This window comes from Triturus cristatus, chromosome 5_2, assembly GCF_964204655.1.
Source record: "Triturus cristatus chromosome 5_2, aTriCri1.1, whole genome shotgun sequence".
In the NCBI taxonomy this organism is placed as follows: Eukaryota; Metazoa; Chordata; class Amphibia; order Caudata; family Salamandridae; genus Triturus; species Triturus cristatus.
The window spans coordinates 1,043,034,177-1,043,056,656 of NC_140588.1; the positions used below are offsets into that span (position 1 = coordinate 1,043,034,177).

A 22,480-nucleotide genomic window follows, 5' to 3' on the forward strand; every position below is an offset into this window, starting at 1 on the left:
ACCGCACCTCGGCTGTCCTCATGTATGACATGGAAACACTACCCACTTTGGATCAAAAACAAAGACAACAATCTCCCAACCACACACCCTACAAGGCCTGGGTGAGTTTGCGGAGTTCCTCGGAAACTCCGGCAGGCTACGGGGAGTTCCATGAGCCGCAGAGTGCGCTACCTCGTGCCTTTTGCACTGATTTTTATCACCGGCTATTTGTCCTGTGCCGTAAAATCAGTGTAAATGGCATCCCGCACAGCGCAAGAGGGTGTTGCTTCTTTTTGCCGCTCTAGTTGAAGTTCTACTGAAGCAGCAGCTACCTCAACGCAAACGGAAGGTTTCTCAAAGCGAGCCTTCAGAGACCATTCACAATCGCCCGCATTGAGAAATCTCATAGCAAAGCGTTCTAGTGTTGGATTCTCCTCGCTCACGCTCGCCAACTTACCGCCTTCAAGCACGAGTGAGGTAAAAACTGGGCTATGCGGAGCGGAGTTTTATCAGAACTCCGCGAGCTCCGCAAAGCATGTAAAACGTCACAAATTCCACAAACAAAGCGTAGTTCACCACCCAAGCCTACATCCTACACAGCGTAGCATGCTGCCAATGGAGGAAAGTGCTTCAGTGCGCCAGATAAGTGAAATAAATGTTATATGAATGTTGCAATACATTACAATGTGATAATTTACCAGAAGGATAGTCACAAAATCTGTGTACTGTATGGTTGAAAATGTTATTCCATTTTATTTACAGCTCAGCTGCTGGTTTGCTCTGTTTGGAGTGTTTTGCCTCTTTCCTCAGTGATGGTAAAACAGTTATCTTTTTTAATATTAATTATTTTCTGAGCATCAAATCAAACATCTTTCAGAGAACGAAAAACATGGGCAATATTTTTTCATCATAATAGACCTCATAACTTTCGTACTGTTCATTATACATTAAGGTGTGTATTCAAGTGGAGTCTAATCGTTAATGTCTAAGTATTGATAACAATAAACAGTAATATCTGTATTAATGGCCGAAGGTAACTTGCTCAGCGAGATAGAGCCTATACAATGTTAGGCAATATATGCTAAACTTCCATACCCCTCATGCCCACACGCTTTCCCCCCACCAAACAGTCCATCCCGTAGATTAGTCTAACATAAAACATAGCATGTGTATTTGTATTGCGCACGTTCACCCAGAAGGGTATCTTGGCGCAGATTAACAGATGTTATTGTTAACTCAATGGTACTCATATACTAGACCTCAGAAGGATGAAAGGCTGAGTTGACCCACAGGGATTTTAACCTGTCACTGTGAGGTCGAACACGGGCCCCTACAGTGGACGTATTAGTCAACTAAGCCACCAGATATGCTGACAACCATTAATGAAAAACATTGAAAGTAAAGCCACCACTTCTGGGGTCCACTCTAAGGCCTGTGACAACACCAATTATGTTGTTTGCACATTTCAATTACCAACAATAACACTGACAGTATTCTTGTTCCTCCTCATAGTCCCATTCAAGCATTGTCCCATCATCAGTCAGCTTACAATGGTAGTCAGTCCTGGGTTTGAAGAAATTTACCCCAGATTTTCTCAAAGATGGGCAATCAATCCTCCAGTCTGTATATGACTCAATCGTAGGAAGCCATGAGGAACATTTTCCTCAGCCATTATTCAACTGTGAAAACCCTTTCAGTCTTCCAAAAACGAAGAACCCACAATGTAGAAACTGTTTGAACTCGATGTTTGACCTTGATGAACCAACGGCCAAGTTTTGAGGTGATTTCTGGATATTGTGAGAAATCATGAAGCATTGCTGACGAGTCTACCAAATCCCCCATAATTCCTGACGTTTGTTTTGCTTCCACCCACAGGGCATCCCAGTAGGATCTCAGTTTGTCATTCCCACACTTTGTGGATCATATCAATACCCACTTCATGACACCCACTGATGCGGGGTTAGCGTACAGCCATTCTGCTTTGGTCAGCAATCTTTGACTCAACCTCATGGAATTAGATAGTCGAAAAAGGTACCCGGTCAAAGGCCTTCTCAGCATCCAGGGAGGCTAATATTATTTCACCAAGGTCATCTTGTAACTGCCGTGTTCCAGGGATCACAGTGTGAACATCGGTGATTGGTGTGGGATGAATCGCATCTGACAACTGTGTATTACGGATGGCAAAAAACCCTTCAATCTGTTTGCTAAGACCTTCACAAGGATCTTAAAATCAACATTAAAGAGATCGGTCTATAGATTGTGCTGTCATAGGGATCCTTGCATGGTTGAGGTGTATCTGCTATTCTTGCTTTGTTAGCTACTCTGAGTGGGGGAGTATTGTCTTGGATCTCATTAAATATGTAGGGGGAGCATTATTATTTTTTTGTTTCATAGTACGCCACAGGGTCTCCGTCTACTCCGGGGACTTTAGACATGGGGAGTTCGTTAATGACTTGTCTTACTTCTTCTTCCAATATGTCCTTATGTTAACAATTCATGCATCTCTGGGGACAGTTTGGGTAGGGTTTGGTAGAGAGAAACTCCCTTCTGCCTGTTCTGACCCATGACTTTCTGTTGTGTATAGTTTTTTGCAGAAAGCTTGCAAAATTATGGGGTGGTGCTTTAGTGTCTCTCCTGAGCTATTTCGAATGGCCGCAATCATGCGAGAAGCTTACTGTTATCTCAACTGAAAAGCCAGCAAAGGCCTTGCCTTTTCACCCCTTTTATAATGTGGTTGTTTCTAGTAGATTTTTTGCACAACAAAGTATAGCTCATTAAGTTTAGATTCTTCACTCAGAAGATCTCTAAGTGTGCTGTGAGAGTGCGTGCTTTAACTGGCGATGAGATAAGCTATTTGAAGTTCTAGCGCTTTTGGATTGTGAAGGCCTGCCTTTTTGCAAGAGCTGAGTCATGTATCATCTCTCCTCTTATACTAGCCTTCCCAGCCTCCCATAATACATGAGAGGAAGCCACTGAACTCTAATTTAATTCTAAATAGAATGTTGTGAAGCCTTGTACCTTATGTTTGGCTTCAGGAACTTTGAACCTGGAGATATTAAAACGCCACGGGCCCATTGGAGGGGTCGGTATACCTGTTGGAAAACGAGGTAGCATCTGTGAGGCCTGCACAAATAACATGACTACATTTGTCCTTCACTGGGAACCAAACACCCAATTGTAATGCCTGACTCTCAGAGGGTAGCGTTGCAGAGCAGTCTGAGGCTTACTCAAGGGAGGTGATGTGGGCTAGTAATCACCATTTGCAGGTGCGCCAAAAATAACACTCAATAATTGATTGTCCAGTCTGTACTTTGCTTTATAAAAGTAAGAGTACATTTATTAAACACACACACTACTCAATACTATGCACCAATTTACAAATATACATAAGCTGTTGGAATTACTTTGTGACATTGCATAACATCTCCACCCCTCCCGCAGGGAGGGTGGGGTCTAGTACCACCACTCCCATGTATGCACATCAACTTGCCCCCAATGCAGTTAGTTGAACATAACCTGGAGCGAGGGCCCTGCGCACTGGCACAATCCCAGTGGCGACCCACCCCATTACCTCAACAAGCATTAAAAAGGGGTAAACCTGCCTTGGTGACACATGACCTTGACTGAGCATCTCCTACTGACCATAAAGTATGCACCTCTATATCTTAGGGGCTAGCAGTCTGGGGTCTTCACCTAAGCGCAGCAGCAAGAATCCATGTTTACGCACACTTTAGATTGACAGTACTCATCACCTTGGTTGATCATTTGAATGCATTGCAATTACAGCCCCTAAAGGCATCACAGATGAAATCACAGGATTACGCATATACAGCCAGACACCCTAGCAGGACTGTCTGGCAACATAACCCCACTTGGCTTATGACATCTCCTAACACATGTGACTTACAGTCCCTTCAAAAGAAGTACTCCTGGCAACTACACTTCTCCTGCAGTGCACCTCTTCACTTTAAAAGGAATCACAGGTAAAAGCATGGGATTACGTAAATACAGCCAGACTCCTACCAGGAAGGTCCAGCAACATAACTCCATTTAGCTTAACATCACCTTACACAGGTACTTCACTTTACACATGTGACTTTCAGTCCACCTAAAAAGAAATAACCACCAGTAAATGCATTTCGGTGCAATTACACCACTTCACCTCCAGGGGATGCAATTCTTCATACATTCCCAACTCGGCCCTTCACTTCATGATGCACTTCTCCACACACCCTCAGCTGTAGAACAAAAGTTCCAGCCTAGAAAGTGTTTAAATGCTAGCTGAGCCCTTGAGGGGTAGTTTCCTTTAGGGCCCCATGACACTGAGGGTGGGACTTTTCTTCGTGCTGGGGGGGGGGGGGGGAGGGAGGGGGAAGACTGCGCTTCTCCAGCAGCTCCCCCAGCACCTTCTCACAAGTGAAGGTGACCCCCCTCCTCTGGGGGGCACAAAGCGCCAAAACAACAGATTTCCAAATGCCTGGCGAGGCATTATGGGACACTTCATGCTCCTCTATACCAGCCCCAGCCACTGGGAACACTCTCCTCCGCCCTCGGGGTCTCTGAGAGGGTAGATTCAGCAGGGTGCTGTCTTCACTGGCTCCCTGCTCCAGCCTTTCGCCTGGCTCTCCTCCTTGGCCTCTCTTCTCCCTGCGTAGAGGCCACTGCTCCTGCGCACCGGTCCTGGGCTCTTCTTCTGGTGCTGTTATGGTCCTGGGGGCAGTCAGGGGGTCTCTTTTCTGAGAGGGTGGATTCAGCAGGGAGCTGTCTTCACTGGCTCCCTGGGCCAGCCTTTCGCCTGGCTCTCCTCCTTGGCCTCTCTTCTCCATGCGCAGAGGCCACTGCTCCTGCGCACCAGTCCTGGGCTCTTCTTCTGGTGCTGTTAGGGTCCTGGGGGCAGTCAGGGGGTCTCTCCTTCCAACTGCCCATTGCGCCAGGCTCCAGCACCTTCAGCCTCAGCAGACCACACCCCAGAGAGAGCTTCTCTTCCTGTGCAAGCACTTTTTAAAAGTTGAGTAGGGAGCTGGCAGGAAGTCTCTGTTGGTCCTATCAAACAGCGACACATCACGTCCTTGCCCCTGCTCCCTCCTTCTTGTCCAGCCTCTGGGTTTGTTCAAACATGGCGTCGTCCAGTGTCTCTGGCCACATGCTCCCCTTCCCCCAGTGCTGCCTTCACCTGGATTCAGCTTGGTGCCTGGCACCCACCGACAGCGGTTGATGGATTGGCTTGTAGCTCCACCTATCTCCCTTCCTTGGAGGGAAGATCTTCGCTCAGGGAAGAAAGGGCATTAATTTAACCTGCCAGGGCCAGACCCCAGCCAGAGATTCAGAGAAATATGACATTTCTGGACAACCCAAAAGCAGTACAAATATGACTTTGGACTCTGCAGAATACTTCTTTTCACCTCCAATACAATGGACTTTAGTGCGTGTCTGGAATCTGTAGGCCTTGTGGAAGTTAATCTAGCCATGGGCCCCGCATCCCCATAGGGGAATAATGAAGTGAAAACACAGTAAAACATACTGACTTTCCCTGGCATGTTTCATTCCAGTGTATAAAGCCTATTCCATGTCACCACCCAATACTGCATAAGTCCTGCCACACCATTCACTTTGTAGCTGTTCCTGGATGCGCACACTAGGAATCTCCACTGCGCAGCCCGTACACGTGTGCACATGCATGTACACATGTGTCTGCATGTAACCAGCCCGGTGTCCCTTACTCCAGGTGCTGCGCAGTGGCCTGGTCAAGCCAGGGAAACACCAGTAAAATCCCCATGCAGTCTCTTACATCCTGAGTTCACTGTGGGTGAGTCCCAACTTATGAGGCTCCCCCACAGTAAAAGCTCAACAATTAGGTGCTCAAAAACCCAAAAATCCGGGCGGATCATAGTGTCAGAACCATCTTCTAACAATACCTACCACAAGCTCGAGTTGTACTGCGGAAGTGCCATTTAGTGTGATCACCACCTCTTTAATATATGGTAGAAGAGCAGATGTTAAGAAGAAATAGTCAATTCTGGTGCGGGTGCCATGTGTGCATGAAGTACATGTCTAGTCACGGTTGGTGGGGTGGGTTAGCACCAGGGATCTGTCGAAGAGTGGTCATATATTAGATCAGCTAGAATGTGCCTGTCCCCTTATCTGTGAAGCTCATTGTGGTCATATTTATCCAGCACAGGATCTATGAACAAGTTCCAATCGCACCCTAAGATTTCTTTTGACCTGGGAATTGAAAGAAGACTGTGATACAATGCTCTGAGGAGATGCCCTTCTCTCTAATTGAAACCTATATGGAGACAATGATCAGTGTCAGATCTTGGTTACTTTTTTTTTCTTTTTACGGAGTTTTATATAGTGCGAACTTGACCCGGTATCGTGTATCAGAGCGCTTTACATAGCACCAGTTACGTTACATGAGGACATACATTCATTTTTTTGTTTTTTGTTTTTTTTAGGCACCGGGCGATTAAGTGATTTGCCCAGAATCACAGGATGTTCAGCGTCATTGCCAAGACTCGAACCCAGTTCCCCAGATTCGACGCCGACCGCCCTAGCCCTTAGGCCAACTCCTCTCCCTTAATAAATATACAGTGTCCCTCTGCGTCAGTCCTTGTTTAGCCGCAGTCCCTTCCTTATCAGTATGGCTACCCCTCCTTTCTAAGAAGGTCCAGTGGATGGTACTTTACCCCTTCTCTCGTTCCTCCCCAGGCATGATATTCCCTGCCAACTCACTGCCATCTAAGGTTTTCCTATTCCACTTGAGAGTGGTGAGTTTCTTGAACGAGGGCTATATCAAGGCGATGGGAGTAAAAGGACAGTATTATTTGCATTTTATGTAGTGAGTGAGACAATTAAGATTAAGAGAGACCAATTTAAGGCCTCTGTTACGGTGCATGTGAGTGCCACTTGTGGAGCTTCCTGGAAATAAAGTGCAGTTTGTTTAAAGTCTCGAGAGCAATGGTGTCTTTAGTAGGAGTTGGGTACTTCTGTATATATCAACTGACATGTGGTGGGCTGGGTAGCTGAATGCGTACTGGAGACCGTGCAGTGGCTTCTAATGATGCACTAGGATTAAATGTGGAAATGGAACAGAAGGGGGGTTTAGAGGGCATTAGACCAATGAAGCGGGACTGCCACCACTTTCTCTAGGCGAAGTGGTAGTACCGAAGGGAGTTGCGAAGTCATCCACCGAAGCTGAACATATGTATTGTGAGATACAGGTGAAGGAAAGGTATAAGGTATAACATTTGTTAGTGTGTCAGTGTGTATGGCCCATGGCAATGTTTTGATGAGAATTCTAAAGTAGCAAGAAATTCCCTCTTACTTTGTGGCTGTCTAGCAGTGCATAGCAGGTGTATTGAGATGGGTATGGGGCGCAAGGTCCCCAAGTTCTCATGACCGCAAGGGCAAATCACACTGCAGGTCCAACCTGAGCCCTGTAGTCTTAGATATTTATGAATAACATCAATGCAGAGTAACCAGTCCGCAGCCAGTCATGGGGAAGTACCTGTAACCCCGCCTGATGAGTTACAGCCAAGACACCAAATGTAATAAGGGTTAGAATAGCTGAGAAACGAGTCTTTTTTTATAAAGGGGATAGTGATTTATTTTTCGCAGGTGGTGGTCAATCATAATATTTGCTGTTTGGTCTCAAAGCCAAGCTTGATGGCCGTATCTGGTTCTACCATCTCTGCTGTGAAGAAACGTCATCAGTTGCCCTTGAGCTGGGTGGTGAATTACGGTCAGTGGGATGAGTCGTGTCCATGTCTACCCACTGCAGCGTGTTGAGGAAGTTCTAGAACTTGCCTGCATCATCACATTGTTTTGTGTTGTGTTCACCTCTTGTTGTCCTCGCGACTCACCTCGCGCTGCCCTCCGCCGCGTGCCCTCGCCCAGGGTACCATGACGTTTCTCCGTTCTATACTGGAACCTTGGGCGAGGGTGGCAGTTGGAGGGACAGTTGAGGATTTCACCTGAGACTGTTAGACGCCTTTTGGTGTCAGGGCTTATCCATAATAAATACTTCTGAACCTACCTGCTCCGGGTGTTTCCATCTTTACAAATTGGCGACGAGGATGGGATACGAACCCACGCGTGCAAAGCACAATGGATGGGAGTCAGCATAGAGGAGCATGATGGCAATCTAAATAGAGTTCTAAAGACTTTGGTAAAGTATGGTCTTACCGCTGACATTCAGAAGTGTAAATTTGCTTAGACCAGTGTCACCTATTTAGGACATGAAATTTGTGGTGAAGGCATCAAACCAAAAAGAGAATTATTATCAGCCATTAGAAATGCTCCTTCCCCAAAAAACAAAGACGAAGTGAAAGCTTTTTTTGGGGTTATCTGTATTTTACGCAAAATTTGTTCAAGACTTCTCTTCTAAAACCTTTCCTCTTAGACAGCTTGTGAAACAAGGGTGCAAATTCTTGTGGTCGGATGAGTGTGAGAAAGCTTTTAGGAACATAAAAGATGACATTTGCAAGGCCCCACCTTTGCAAGGTTTTAATCCCTCACTACACTCCATCATTACTACTGATGCTAGCGGGAAGGGTTTGGGGGCTGTATTGAGCCAGATTGACAGTTTAGGTATTGAAAAGACTGTTGCCTTTGCCTCACGCTCCATCACACCCACAGAGGAAAGATACTCCGTTATAGAGCGTGAGGCTTTGGCATGCGCATGGGGTTTAGAGCACTTTAGACAGTACATATGGGTATTTAACATTACCCTGAGAAGTGACCATAAACCCCTGGTCAAAGTCCTTACCACTAAAGGCCTACATAATGTCTCTCCCCGCCTTGCACAAATTTCTGTGAGAAATTTAGATTATAATTACAATGTACAATATGTTCATGAGTCCAAGTATGTTGTAGCTGACTGCTTAAGTCGTTTACCCTTGCCTGTCACCTATGATTCCATTGGAGACATTGAGTCCTTCTGTGTTGCTAACATTCTGGACGAAATTTCTTGTATCTCACAGCATGATTGGTTATCAGCACAAGATAAAGACACTACTTTGTGCCAGGTTGGAAAGTATGTTGTTGAGGGCTGGCCCATCAAAAAAGACTTCCCCACAATTTACGTACTTTCTGGGAATTATCGTTAGAAGGTGGCCTTATCCTCAGAAACGGTAAAGTCATACCCCCCACTTCTCTCCGATCCAAATTGCTTGACATCTGCCATGAGGGGCATCTTGGTATCGGGAAAACTAAAAGCAGAGTTAAGAACTCATACTGGTGGCCGGGATTGGACCTAGAAATAGAGAGGAGGGTGAGAACTGTCTTGCTTGTGAAAACTCTGACAAATCCCAGCGCACTTTAAGCCCACCTCTTCAACCACTATCTAGTCCATGCATGCCATGGACTAGATTGGGAATTGACATTTTTGGCCCCATTTGGGAAAATGGTGAGCAAGTTTATCTCATCGTCTTGGTGCACCATTTCTCAAAGTGGCCAGAAGTGGAAATTGTACACACTGCTGATGCTAAAGCCATCATCAAATTCTTAAAAAGTGTATTCATGAGGGAAGGATTACCCAAATGTATTGTAACCGACAACGGTCCACAGTTCATTTCTGACAATTTTAAGCAGTTTGTCAATGACAATGGCATTTCTCACAAGACTACCTTCCTGTACCACCCAGCTGGTAATGGTGCAGTGGAAAGGTTCAATCGTGTTGTGAAAGGAATTGTGCAACTGGCCAATCATAACAATCTCTCTTGGAGGAAGGAATTGACTCACAACTTGTGGGCTTTCCGTGTAACACCCTGTGAGTCAACTGGCTCTAGTCCTTTTGTGTTATTAAGAGACAGAACACCTATCTCCAAAGACGGTATTGGATGGTCAATTCCAAAGAAGGTTGACTGGTCTATGGAAACTGTTAACAACAAACTTTCACACGCTCAGCAAAGGAATAAAGATCATTATAACTCCAAACATGCATGCAAACATGTCAACATTCATGTAGGACAGTGAGTTAGAGTCAAGAGTAGTGGATTTATCAAAAAAGGATTTAGCCATTACTCGCAACCCCTTATGGTCAAGGAAATCTTTTGTAATTCTGCACTCTTGGTGATGGAAAGGTGTGGCATTTGTCGTCTCTGTCATTGTGCCGGGGAGATGATACCTTGCCTCCACAGCATTCTGATCTAGGGAGGAAGAGTATCTACACCTCTTCTAGATATGATTGGATTCTTGATGATGACATCCACCAGGGATATTCCCCTGGAGGATGTGAAGTTCCTCCCTTGAGCGATCCTGAGGAGGGCACCAGTGGCGACCCTAACTTGGAGGAGAATTTCACCAGTCTGTGACCTCACTACTGATAGTTCCACTGGGGAGACCATTGTTCGCACGTCACATGACTCCACCACTTGTATTGCTGACAATACTCCTCAACGCGCTTCATATGACTCCACCACTTGTAGTGCTGACGATACTCCTCAAGTTGGAACTTCAGACATGTCTCATGATGGTTCCCTCCCTCATGAGCTCAATGTTGGTGCTACCATTGTCAAGGAACCTACTATTAGTAGGCATGGGAGAGAAATAATTCCTCCAAAAAAGTTACAAGATTTTGTATGTGATTAACTATATATTTTTTTTGGTTTTCCTTGCACTTATGGCATTCCTGTGCCCATATTGTCATTACAGTTGCTTACTCTGCCTTGTTGTCCTTCCCCCCACTCCCTTTTGCATTTCAATATTTTCTGTAAACGAGGAGATGTGTTGTTCACCTCTTGTTGTCCTCGCGACTCGCCTCGCGCTGCCCTCCGCCGCGTGCCCTCGCCCAGGGGTACCATGACGTTTCTCTGTTCTATACTGGAACTTTGGGCGCGGGTGGCAGTTGAAGGGACAGTTGAGGATTTCACCTGAGACTGTTAGACGCCTTTTGGTGTCAGGGCTTATCCATAATAAATACTTCTGAACCTACTTGCTCTGGGTGTTTCCATCTTTACATTTTGTACATCCGTTTTTCGTTATCAGCATTCTAGCTGGATTTGGCAGGGCAAAGCGAATGCCCATATGTTTCAATCGGGGCCTCAGAGAATGGAAGGTCTTCCTCTAAGCATCGTTTCTTGAGATAATCCTTATTGACTTATATTTTACATTTCCAATGCAGGAAAGTAGCATATTTTTTGCTCAGTTGGATCACTTCTCTCTCTTGTTGGTGTCTCAGGAAACAGACAATCACCTCATATGGAGCATCTCTGCCTTTATTAAGTCATAATCTGATCTTGTGTGCCCTCTGTAACTCCAGCGGTGGATGGAACATCATTTTGGTGAGGAACGGCATAAATTGATGCCTAAAGGCCATTACATTGTCACCTTCTAGGGTTTCTGTAGGATGTCACAGAAGTGCAAACTATCTTCTAGTTCCATTATTTTTTCCTACATGTACCAATGATCTTGTTCCTAGTCAATGACCTTGGTAAGCTTCTGTTCCATGATGTTTACTCTGTCTTCCATTGTTGAGAGTCTAGACTTAAAGATTGTGAGCTCAGTCCTCAATGAAGTTATTTCCTGCAACGTTTTGGAAGTATTGTCATACGGCGGGCCATCGCAGTTCTGAGGGCCGCCAGTTATTCAAGTAAATTATCAAGTGTGGAGAGTCTTGCGCCATGGAGTCTGAGTCCAGTTGAGGTTTTGACTACTTTATCCTTACAGCCTCTGTAAAGAGCAGTTGACTGTGTTAATTTGACATTAAGGAGGAGGAGGGTTTGGCAGAAGTTGAATGGTTGGTTGTCTGCACCTCATTGCTGGCAACTTTTACCAGCCTGTCGGTAGAGGCTAGAAGACCACTTATTTAATGAGTCTGTGGTAGGCTCCCTTCTCATAGGTGCAGCTGAGCATGTAGCCTTTTGTCTGTCTCTTATACGGCCTATAGGAGTCACAGAGTTTGCAGTGTAGGTACAACACCCTTATGATCCTAGATGCAGTACAACATTTTATATGTGGGACACTCTTAGACTGGTGCTTTGAATTGTGAGTCTTGCTGTCTACACTGGTCCGCATCCTGTAGTTATGTGGTAAGGTTATCTAAACCCATGGGTGATCACAACGAACTCCGCGTCTCTTACAGCTGAAAGCTTGTGCCTTGGAGACCTCTTGCTGGTCCCAAGAGGATCATCTTCATATGCTGCTCTGCGGTTACTAGTCCATGCTTGAGTCCAGTAATGTTGTTAATCTTGCTCTGCTGCACTCCTATGAGGTGTGATGTTCACACAAGAAGCCCTAAACAGCCGAGGGAGCTGCTATGATGTGAGGCCGGGCAGAGCGCTTAGTCGTTGAGGGGGTGCCCCATCGACTGGATACCTCAGGTTATGAAGGCATTTAGGTGAGAAATGGCTATAAGTGGTAGATATCTTTCTGAGCCATGCTTATTCGAAACAGCCCTCTACTGGCTGGCTAACTTCCATGTGACCACCATCTTTAGTGCTGCCCAGTCCTCTTTGTAAGACTACGAACCCCGCCGAGCCTGGGTTTCTTCTCTTGCCCACCGGAGCCCTATCTCAGGCTGGTCTGCCACCTGCAAGTCAGTCCTCACTCTCAGTTATTTTTAACACAAAGTTCTGTGGGCCACTCCCAGCCTGATTTTCTGAGAGCTGAGTGCTGGGCTGGCGCTTGAGATTTGGCCATTTGAGTAGTCTGAGAAATTCGAGCTCTGCAACCTGCGCCCAGCATGATTTTCTGGAAGCCTTCACCTTTCGTGTTTACACTTGTTCTTGGCTACTGTGTTCTGGTTACTGTCCTCCCCGTGGGGCCGATTCACAGAACAGATCTTAGCTAAAATCCTAAACTTACTACTTTTGGTATTCACAGAAGGCATTTAGTAGTAGTAAAGTTAGGATTTTGTCTTAAGTCTGTCTTAAGTCTGTCTTAAGTCAAACTTAAGACAAAATCCTAACTTTGCTACTCCTAAATGCCTCCTGTGAATACCAAAAGTAGTAAGTTTAGGATTTTATCTCAGATTAGTTCTGTGAATCAGCCCCCGTATGTCCAAAAGAAGCTGTAATGGCAGACGGACATACGAAGCTCAAGAAAGTGCTGCCATTTCCACCAGCGATTACCTCAGGGTTTGCATGACCATGTACTTCAATGTACACTACAAAAATTCCTTCCAAATATTTGGGGTATTTCTTTCAGAACAAGATATTTTTTGTGTCAAATCAAGTTTCTCAGGATGTTTGTTTGCAGACTTTGTATGTCAATCAGGCCTTGTTGATCTATTTAGAGCAAGGATGAACATAAGATTGGTTCTCGCTACTCCATGTGCATTACATTTGGGTCAATTGATCTAGAGAAACAAAACCTTGGACATGATTCACAGTCACTGTGTTAATCTGCCTTTACAGTGGCCAATGCTTAGGTCAGTAGGGTGTAAAAAGGTAATGCAACCCAGAATACAAGATTAAACCCTGTGTGAATGACAATCATAACAAAGTTACTGGTAATCCACCTTAGACCCCACTTCATCAGTGCGAGTGTTCTCCAGACACCCCACAACCCCGGGTGTCCTTCTTGGCGCCTAGCAGTGATCCTCATTTTAAAAATTGGGCACTATAATTATGGAGAGAAGTGTGCGATTGTTAATAGCATTGATTTGCCAAAATATATATATTTTTTATTCTGGTGTATATCTATATGCTTCCAGCACTTCACTCCATCTTCGCTTCCATCCGCACTCCATTCCTGGATTCTGTATTTGCCTTCTTCTTCCTTCTGTATTCTCTAGTCTTTCTTTATCCCCGTCTCGGTGTAACCTTCTCTCCCAAAGTGCAGTTCTTATTTGTGTGGGTTCTGCACATTGTGACATCACTCACCAGATGGCCCACATACAAACCCTTGCAAAACTATGAACTTCTCACATAGCTCGATCACGTTAGGATCACAGTTGCGCTCTTCAGACATAAGTTGTGACCTCTTTTCTACCACTTTTCGCTTTTATCATCCTTTAGGAAAACATAGTTCTTGTCCATTAATTTCCTTGTGTGTTTTAACATAGTTTATTCAATGTAATTTGACGCTTCTTAATACTAGGTCTGAGCTTTCAAAATCCAAAAAGTAAATGAATACTTTGAAACTCATGTAAAGGATGGGTCTTTGACTGAGATTTGAACCCAGATCAAGAACTCGTTAAAGAAAAAGATTTCTTCCTTTGGATTTATATGGTGATTTTACAACGAGTTGCTGAAGGTAATTGTGACAAGAGGAGGAGATTTTAAAACCCTACATGAGCGGATTTAGAATGGAGTAAGCAGAGAAAGACCGCTCAATCAAAGAAGACGCTTTTGCTTGGTGGAGCTGATATTTGATCTCTGTGCCAGGAGAACTTACGAAAATTGCATCGAGGAACTTGACGCAAGTTTAAAAGAAGAGAGGGGTTTGCAACGCGTGAATTCAGTGAAATACGTATGTTAAACACTTTTGGGTAGTTACGATCCTGCTCACCGTCATGAACTGGATGAATTGCAGTTGACAGTGTAGCCGCACCCTTTGAAGACGGGGACGTTTCAACTCTAGTGGTTCAGCTCACGTGAGTCGGCGAGGAGAGGAGAGCGCTCGTGCAAAGCGTCCAGTTCCAGTCGTCCGCTCGCAGATCGTGGCTCTTCATTTCTACTTCACGGAGGAAGGAACGTAAACGTCAGCACGCATCGCGTCATCGTGTAAGGTCACGCAACGTCACCTTACGGAGCCGCCATCTTGAATTTCATTATATTTACTAGGAAACAAACGCACAAGCATACCGGACAAGCTGGAAGTAGGGAAGATTCACCAGCTCATCGGGAAAGTACGCCAGTTCTTCTACCGGTACTAGTAACATACCAAGAATATACCCAAGAATATGTTTCTGTATTCCTGAACGTTGATGACACATCAACATTGATTTTATTGGTCTTTCTGTTATTCATATGACAAAAAGACTATGCTCAGGGTGGAATACACACTTTAAATTGCTTGTTATTTCTTTATGAATACATGACCAATAATCAAATACTTTACACATTTGCCACCTTGTCCTTATTTCCATAATAGGAGTCATTTTTTAAATACAGTATTTTTATGCAGAATATATGTGCACAATTCATCTAGAATTATAGATAGTTCAGCACTTATAATATTTTCTTGCACGCATTCTATTATTGCAAATTAAAACGGCAAACCAGGGATGTGGACATGGACTTCCGGTTCCATTTTTGACTCGTCCTGGTGAACCGGCTTTAAAATGGCTAGATTGGAAGGAATATTTTTTAAACTATATTTCTGCTTTGGAAGAAGAAAATGAGGATGAATTCACACCTTCTAGGAAGAAGAAAATGCTCTTGCACAGTTTAGGACCTGAAGGGTCAAGAATGTATTACCAAATGGAAAAAAAGTCTAGACCTGGTGAAAATTCGAATGTATTTGTAGATGCTTTACATGATTTAGATGCTTTCTATCAACCCACAGTATGCGTAGGAAATAACAGGTATGAAAAAACAAAAAAATGAATCTGTGGAAGATTATGTTTCTGCGTTGAAAAAACTTTCTGTTAATTGTCAATTTGAAAATTTGCATGACAGTTTTATTAGAGATCAACTAGTAATGCATTCTAATAACAATGCTACACAAGAAAAATTATGGGTCTGCGGGGATTCTCCCCTGAATGAAATCATTGCCATTGTCAAAAAAGGTGAATTGTCAAAAAGATGTGCACAGATGGCCTTAAAGAAAAATGAAGATAATAGTGTTGTAGGAAAAATATCCTCCATTAAAACCAGCAACAAAAGTGTAGAAAAGAATAGTTACAAAGATGTCAATAAAAGAAGTGCTAGTCATAACAAAAGCGATTATGAAGACAACAGACCAACTTGTTACAGGTGTGGATATAAGGGTCACACTGCCAGAGACAAGTGGTGCCCGGCCATAAAATCTAAATGCAGTTATTGTGGGGTTCTGGGTCACTTCACTAAAGCGTGTAGAAGAAGAATCAACACAAACAGTAAAAGAAATGTTAATTGTAAATGTGTATGTACTTGTATAGCGCACTGCCACCCCCAACGGGGGTATCCTGGAGCTTTTACTCATACCGCTGTGGAACCCTTCCTGGCCTTTCCCTGTGAAATGTCCACTCCTGGGCAACCCCATGGTGAAGCCAGGCATCCCAGCGCTGCTGGGGCCGGATGTATGACGTTACAACGCATGCTTTTACACCGCATGCCGTTACAACGCATTTTTTACACCGCAAGATCTGTTACAACGCCAGCCTTTACAACGCATGCTTTTACAACGACGTCCACTAGATGGAGTGCTGACATTACAAATGTATAATTTACTATTCTAACTCCAGTCCACGTTGCAGTAGGGAAGGTGTTTGGATAGTAAAACTACACTATTTCTAATGTTAGCACGCCATCTAGTGCATTTCGTTGTAATAGCATGCGTTGTAATGGCATGCGTTGTAACAGATTTCGCGTTGTAATAGTTTCGTTGTAATGGTAGTGCGGTGTAAAAGTTGCGTTGTAAAGGTTGTTCACCGCTGGGGCCATTGTGAAGATTAAGCAATCTATTGCCCTGAGTTGCAGCGTGGGACCCATGATTAGAATAGGCATTGAGGCGAGAATTATCAGGTCCGAGGAAATTGAATCCAAGACCCGCCGAGGTGGGGGATTGAACTCTGGTCCCGGGCCAGAACTCTGCATCAGGGTCTGCCACTCTAACCATTGAGCCACACTTCTCCATTAATGATATTAAGAATGAGGAGGATGAAGAAAATGTTGGTTCTAGTGATGATGAAATTCTATGCATTGATGATTTTGAAGAGTGTGACAACGTGATTATGAATGTGAGTTCAAAAAAGAAAAAGAAACCGGTATGTGAAATAAATATCGGTGGTATTGATTTACAAATCGTTCCAGATTCAGGTTCACCTTATACCATCATACAACGAACAGTATGGGAAGACAAATTTAGAAAAGTTATTAGTCAAGATTTAAAAGCCCCAGATATACAACCAGTGACATACACTGGTGAAAAAATTCCAATGGTAGGTTTTGTAGAGCTGGTGTTCAAGTTCAAGGACAGGAGCACCACAGGAAAATTATACGTAGCGGAAAAGGGTCCATCTGTTCTAGGTTGGATTGACCAGGGTGAACTCGGCATTATACTCAACCCCAATACTAAAGATCAAGTCCTGCTATTAGATGAATCAGAAAAAGGCTTGGTAGATGACATGATAAAACAGTTCCCAAAGGTATTTTCGGGAGAAGTTGGAAAATGGGAGGGCTTTGTCCATAAAATTGTACTTAAGAATGACGCTATACCGGTCATGCATAAAGCCAGGAACATTCCTATAGGTATTAGAGAAGGGGTAATGAAAGAACTAGACCAATTAGAAAAAAAAGGGATAATTGAGCCATAGGAATGCGCAGAATGGATTGCTCCCTTGGTCGTCGCGCGCAAACCTGATGGACGGTTGCGTTTATGTATTGATTTAAGAGATCTCAATAAAAATATCGTGGTTGACAAATTTCCATTGCCCAGAATCGACGAATTATTAGCTCAATCGAAAAATGTAAAATATTTTTCCACAATCGACTTAACATCTGCGTATCACCAGATTCAGTTACACGACAGCAGTAGAAGCTTAACCGCTTTCATATCTCTTTTTGGCTGTTATCGTTTTGTACGAATGCCTTTTGGATTGGCTTCTGCTGCTGCCGTGTTTCAAAGACTAATGCACAAACTGTGTAAGGGGTTAAAAGGTGTCATATACTTCCAAGATGACATTCTGATAATGGGACGAGACAAACAAGAACATGATGTAAGACTTAACACTGTACTATCGAGATTGGCAGAAAAAGGTTTGACAGCGGAGATTAAAAAATGCAAATTTAGGATGAAGTCTGTTACCTATTTGGGACATGAAATTGGTAGTGATGGTATATCACCAAAGAAAAGTCTGATTGAAGCAATCAAAAGTGCTCCCTCTCCTAAATCAAAAGATGATTTGAGATCATTTTTGGGGATGGCAGAGTTTTACGCAAAATTTGTAAGGAACTTTGCCACCAAAACTTACAATATGAGGCAGTTGTTGAAAATAAAAAATGAGTTTCTTTGGAACAGTGATTTGGAAAGTGACTTCATTAGGGTAAAAAATGACCTGCCCTCTGCCTTACCCCTTCAAGCCTTTGATACCTTGGCACCAACTATAATCACAACGGATGCCAGCGGAAAGGGACTAGGAGCAGTATTATCTCAAATGGATGACAATAGTGAAGAAATAACCATTTCATTTGCTTCTCGTTCCCTTTCACCATCGGAAGAAAAATATTCCGTAATAGAAAAAGAGATGTTAGCAACTATATGGGCAATGGAAAAATTTAAACAGTTTGTATGGGGTTCTAGTTTTATATTGCGTACAGATCACAAACCGTTACTCAAAGTACTAACCTCTGAAGGCATATACAAAGCCACACCCAGAATAGCCAAAATGAGTTTGAAACTTCTTGACTTTAATTATGAGGTAGAATACCTACCTGGAAAAAAGAACCAAGTAGCAGACTACTTGAGCAGATCTCCATTACCATATGAGAGTTTTGTACAAAATGATTGGGATGAATTCCATGTAGCAGCAGTGTATGATGAAACTTGTGCCATCTCTAAAGGGGAATGGGACTATGAATAATCGCGAGATGAATGTTTAAAAAAAACTGCACAATTCATAACCAAAGGTTGGCCTGCTAAGAACGATAATCAAGGTGATTTAAGAGCATTTTGGGAAATACAAAGTGAATTGTCTATGGATGATTCAGGATATATTTGCAGGGGAGATAGAATTATAGTACCCTTAAATTTTAGATCCAGAATTTTAGAACTAAATCACGAAGGTCATCTCGGCATCTCTAAATTAAAAAGTAAATTAAAATTATCTTACTGGTGGCCAGGTATTGATCGTGATTCTGAGAGATTTGTAAGAGATTGTTTTATCTGTCAAGATGCTGATAAGTCACTTCGTGTATTAAGACCCACCTTAGGTACCAAATAATTTCCAAATGGGCCATGGGAAAATCTAAGCATAGATTGGCTGGGTCCTATTGAGGGAGATGATGGTTACAATGAGTATATTTGGGTTGTTATGGATGACTTTTCGAAATGGCCAGAAATTGAAATTTATGAGACATGTGACAATAAACATACCATTAAATTTTTGGAAAACATATTTTTAAGAGAAGGAATTCAAAAAATGATACGCAGTAACAATGGTCCGCAATTTTCTTCTGACAAGTTCAAGAATTTTTTGGAAAGGAATGGAATTTGTGAGAAGAAGACACCTGTATACAATCCTGCGGGTAATGGTATTGTGGAAAGATTTAACAGGGTCATTATGGGAAGTGTACAAGCCTCATTAAAAGCTGGTAAAAGTTGGAAAAGAGAACTTTTTAGTACAGTTTGGGCATATATAATCACTCCAACTGGAACAGGTTATAGCCCTTTTAGAATATTACGGGGCAGAGAACCATTTTGTAAAGATAATGTGGCATGGTCCAACATGCAAACTTATGGGAAATGGTCACCTGCATTGGTTAGGGCCAATCTAAGGAAAATGCAAGAAAATTACAAGATCAATTTTGACAGAACTCATAGTACTTTTGATTGCGCACTAAATGTTGGTGATTGGGTTAAAGTTAAATTGGCTACCAAAGTAAGAAAAGGCCAGAGCAAATTTTCTATACCTTTACAGGTAATCGCCACGTATTCTAGATCTGCTAAGTTGAGTGATGGGAAAATTTGGCATTACAATAGACTTTCAAAATGCAGTGTTTCAAACAAAATCAATGATACTGTTGGTATCAGATCAGACATGAAGTGGTTGTGGGATGAAGTTCCTGATGTTAACGTTAGTAATAGTAGCAGTAATTTGACACAGTCAAAAAGTACATTTTCTAACGTTAAAGCTGGAACCTCAGGTGAGGTGATGAGAACAACACGCGCTGGGAGAGAAATTATCATGCCGTTGAAATATCGAAATTATGTGGTTCAAAATGAAAGAAGGGAAAAGGGTTGCTCATGAAATCAGTAATTATAAATTACTTTTCCTTGTTGGTCCATACTCATTTTATTGTCTGAACTTATGAGAACAATACTTTGCATAATTTTCCTTGCATTGATATGTTGTAACTCTTATTAATAATTGCTAAGTTGTTCTGAAATTGAGGGAGATATGGTATGTTGATATTCACATGTACATCGCTATAGTTACTGTTGCTAGATGCCATCAATGTTCTAGATCGTGGTGGTTCGGATTCAGTTACAGAGGGAACCTGTCAAGGAAGGATGTACCTGCTTACTCTAATAAACTCCTTTACTAAATGAACCTTCTTGGAGCTTTACTACACCCAATTACCGATTTTGGAAGAAATTCCGGACTCCAAATGGCTTTACCCCCTAGTTTGATTATCTGCTTCTTGAAGAGCGAATCCAGGAATGTAGGAGGTAAACAGACAGTTCCAAATGTAAATTGAATCAGAGCACACTTCATACTCACAGCAGATACAGAGACTGCAATCCCATGAAAGATCCTGGTACAATCTTAGACAGTTTGTTGTTGTCGAAAATCCTGAAACAGAAAACAAAGAAAGGGAACGTCAATGAAAGGCACGGTGAAAGGGACCTGCTTGACAGAGATTTGCAGATATTTTCAGACTTTTTTTTCAATTTGTCTCTAAAATATTTAGTTTCCGCTTTTATGTTTCTTTAAGTTACATAGTGGAGTTTATCCAAGTTATCAGAAGTTTCAGAGTGTATTGATTTTTTCTATCAATCAAACACAATAGCCCTTATCTCCTAATCACAAATTAATGTTTTCCAAAAGTAATTCCTTTAGAACAGCCCCAGCACCCTTTTTAAGTTTTAATCCTTATCCAAATACTTAATCAGGCTATAGGCTAACTCCAAGGAATGTACGCAACCTGAGACGATTTAAGGAAAGCATTCACATAACTTCTGACCTCTGCTTTCCAATATAGGATCAGGTATGGGCATTTCCTTTGCTTTCATCATAGCCTATGGCACGCTTATTACATGAATGGGTGCTGGTGTGAAAAGGAATAAATAGTCCAGTGCAAATATGGTATATGTTAAAACACCTGTAAACACCAGTCCTAAAACACCATCTAGGGGCCAATTCACAAAGGTAAATGCAGTGGTAAATATAAAGTTTACAATGGTAATGACCAAATTTAACTTTCCCACTTATGCCAAGAATCCACAAAGGAATGTCTGACAGGCGTATATGCATGCCAGCGCTTATTTTTCCCACTGGGAGTGCAGATAAATCTGTACTATGAAATAGCACTCAAGGGGCATGAAGTAGGCATCCTATTGCATCTTTTAATAGTTATTAAATATCCAATTCAATGATAAAGTCAGCTTTATGCTAAATATTGCAGAAAAGTAAAGTACCTTTTAGAAAGTTACCTTTGCCCTCTCTGAAGTCCTTGGAAACTAAACTGCATTTTGCCTTCCCGCCTCAGCCAGCCTGTAATTAGCATTTGAATAGGTGTGACTGAGGTGTGAACTTGCTCCCAGGAGCAAACAATAGGCTGACCGGAATGGGCAGAGATGACACATCTGAACCTGACAGATTATGGAGGTGAGCCTGGGAGGATCCTTTTTTTACATTAAAGTGTCATGTCTTGCTTCAATGTCACATCCTGCTTGACAGGTCTGCTGGGGTATTTCATTGGACACTTGGGGTGCACTTCAAAAAAATCTGTCACAAGAAAATATTAGCTGGCAATTGGTTAGAGCCTTTCTTTTGTCCGCGCAGCCAAGCAGGCCCCAATCAGAGTGGGCCTCTTTTTTTCCTTTACATTGTCGCAATCTGTTTGACAGGTCTGCTGGGTTTCCATATAACATTTGGGGTGCACTTCAGAGGGTGAAGGCAGAGTGCCAAAACAATTCTTGTGTATCCCATGCCTAGTTTCTGAAAATGCAGCTTTTTGCTATCAGACTTCTGTCTCTGAGGTTAGGGACTGCCTCCAGCTGAACTTTGGTGTTTGGTGTGGGAAGACACTAGCATTACCAAAGTACACACCCCATGCACATCCCCTGCCCTCACAGTCCACGTTTAGTGTGGCCGAATACATCAGCCATCTTGAAAACTCCCAAAGTGGTTAGGGTTAGCTTCGTAAACATTAACCCCATTGTATAGGGTGTCCCCAGGGGTCATTCCCACCCACTAGCGTGAGTCAGGCATGAATGTGGCCTCTTCAAGTGCTGACTTCAGAACACTACTGGCCCTGTGAAAAATCCGAAGAGGACTGAAACTGCTGTCTGAGACCTGAAAAGAGCCCAGAAGACAAGACCTGCTCTCCCTCTTGTACCCAGGACAATTAAATGGACTCCAAAGGTCATAAGGCTGCCCTCCTGTTAAAGCTGCAGGGACACAACAGGTTACAAAAGACCTTTACCTGCAACTGTACAATTGACCAATGGCAACTGGCCCGGGACTGGGCCC

At 43.1% G+C, this 22,480-nt stretch overlaps 1 protein-coding gene across 1 annotated transcript in view; it reads right to left on the bottom strand.

The window, feature by feature from the left end:
- The window catches only part of LOC146829640 (relaxin receptor 1-like), a 1,041,377-nt gene that overhangs the window by 246,012 nt on the left and 772,885 nt on the right, over positions 1–22,480 (bottom strand). Inside the window, exon 7 of the mRNA XM_085608325.1 lies at positions 20,507–20,578. Within this exon, the coding sequence (XP_085464451.1) occupies positions 20,507–20,578 (72 nt within the window). The remainder of the gene's footprint in view (positions 1–20,506; positions 20,579–22,480) is intronic.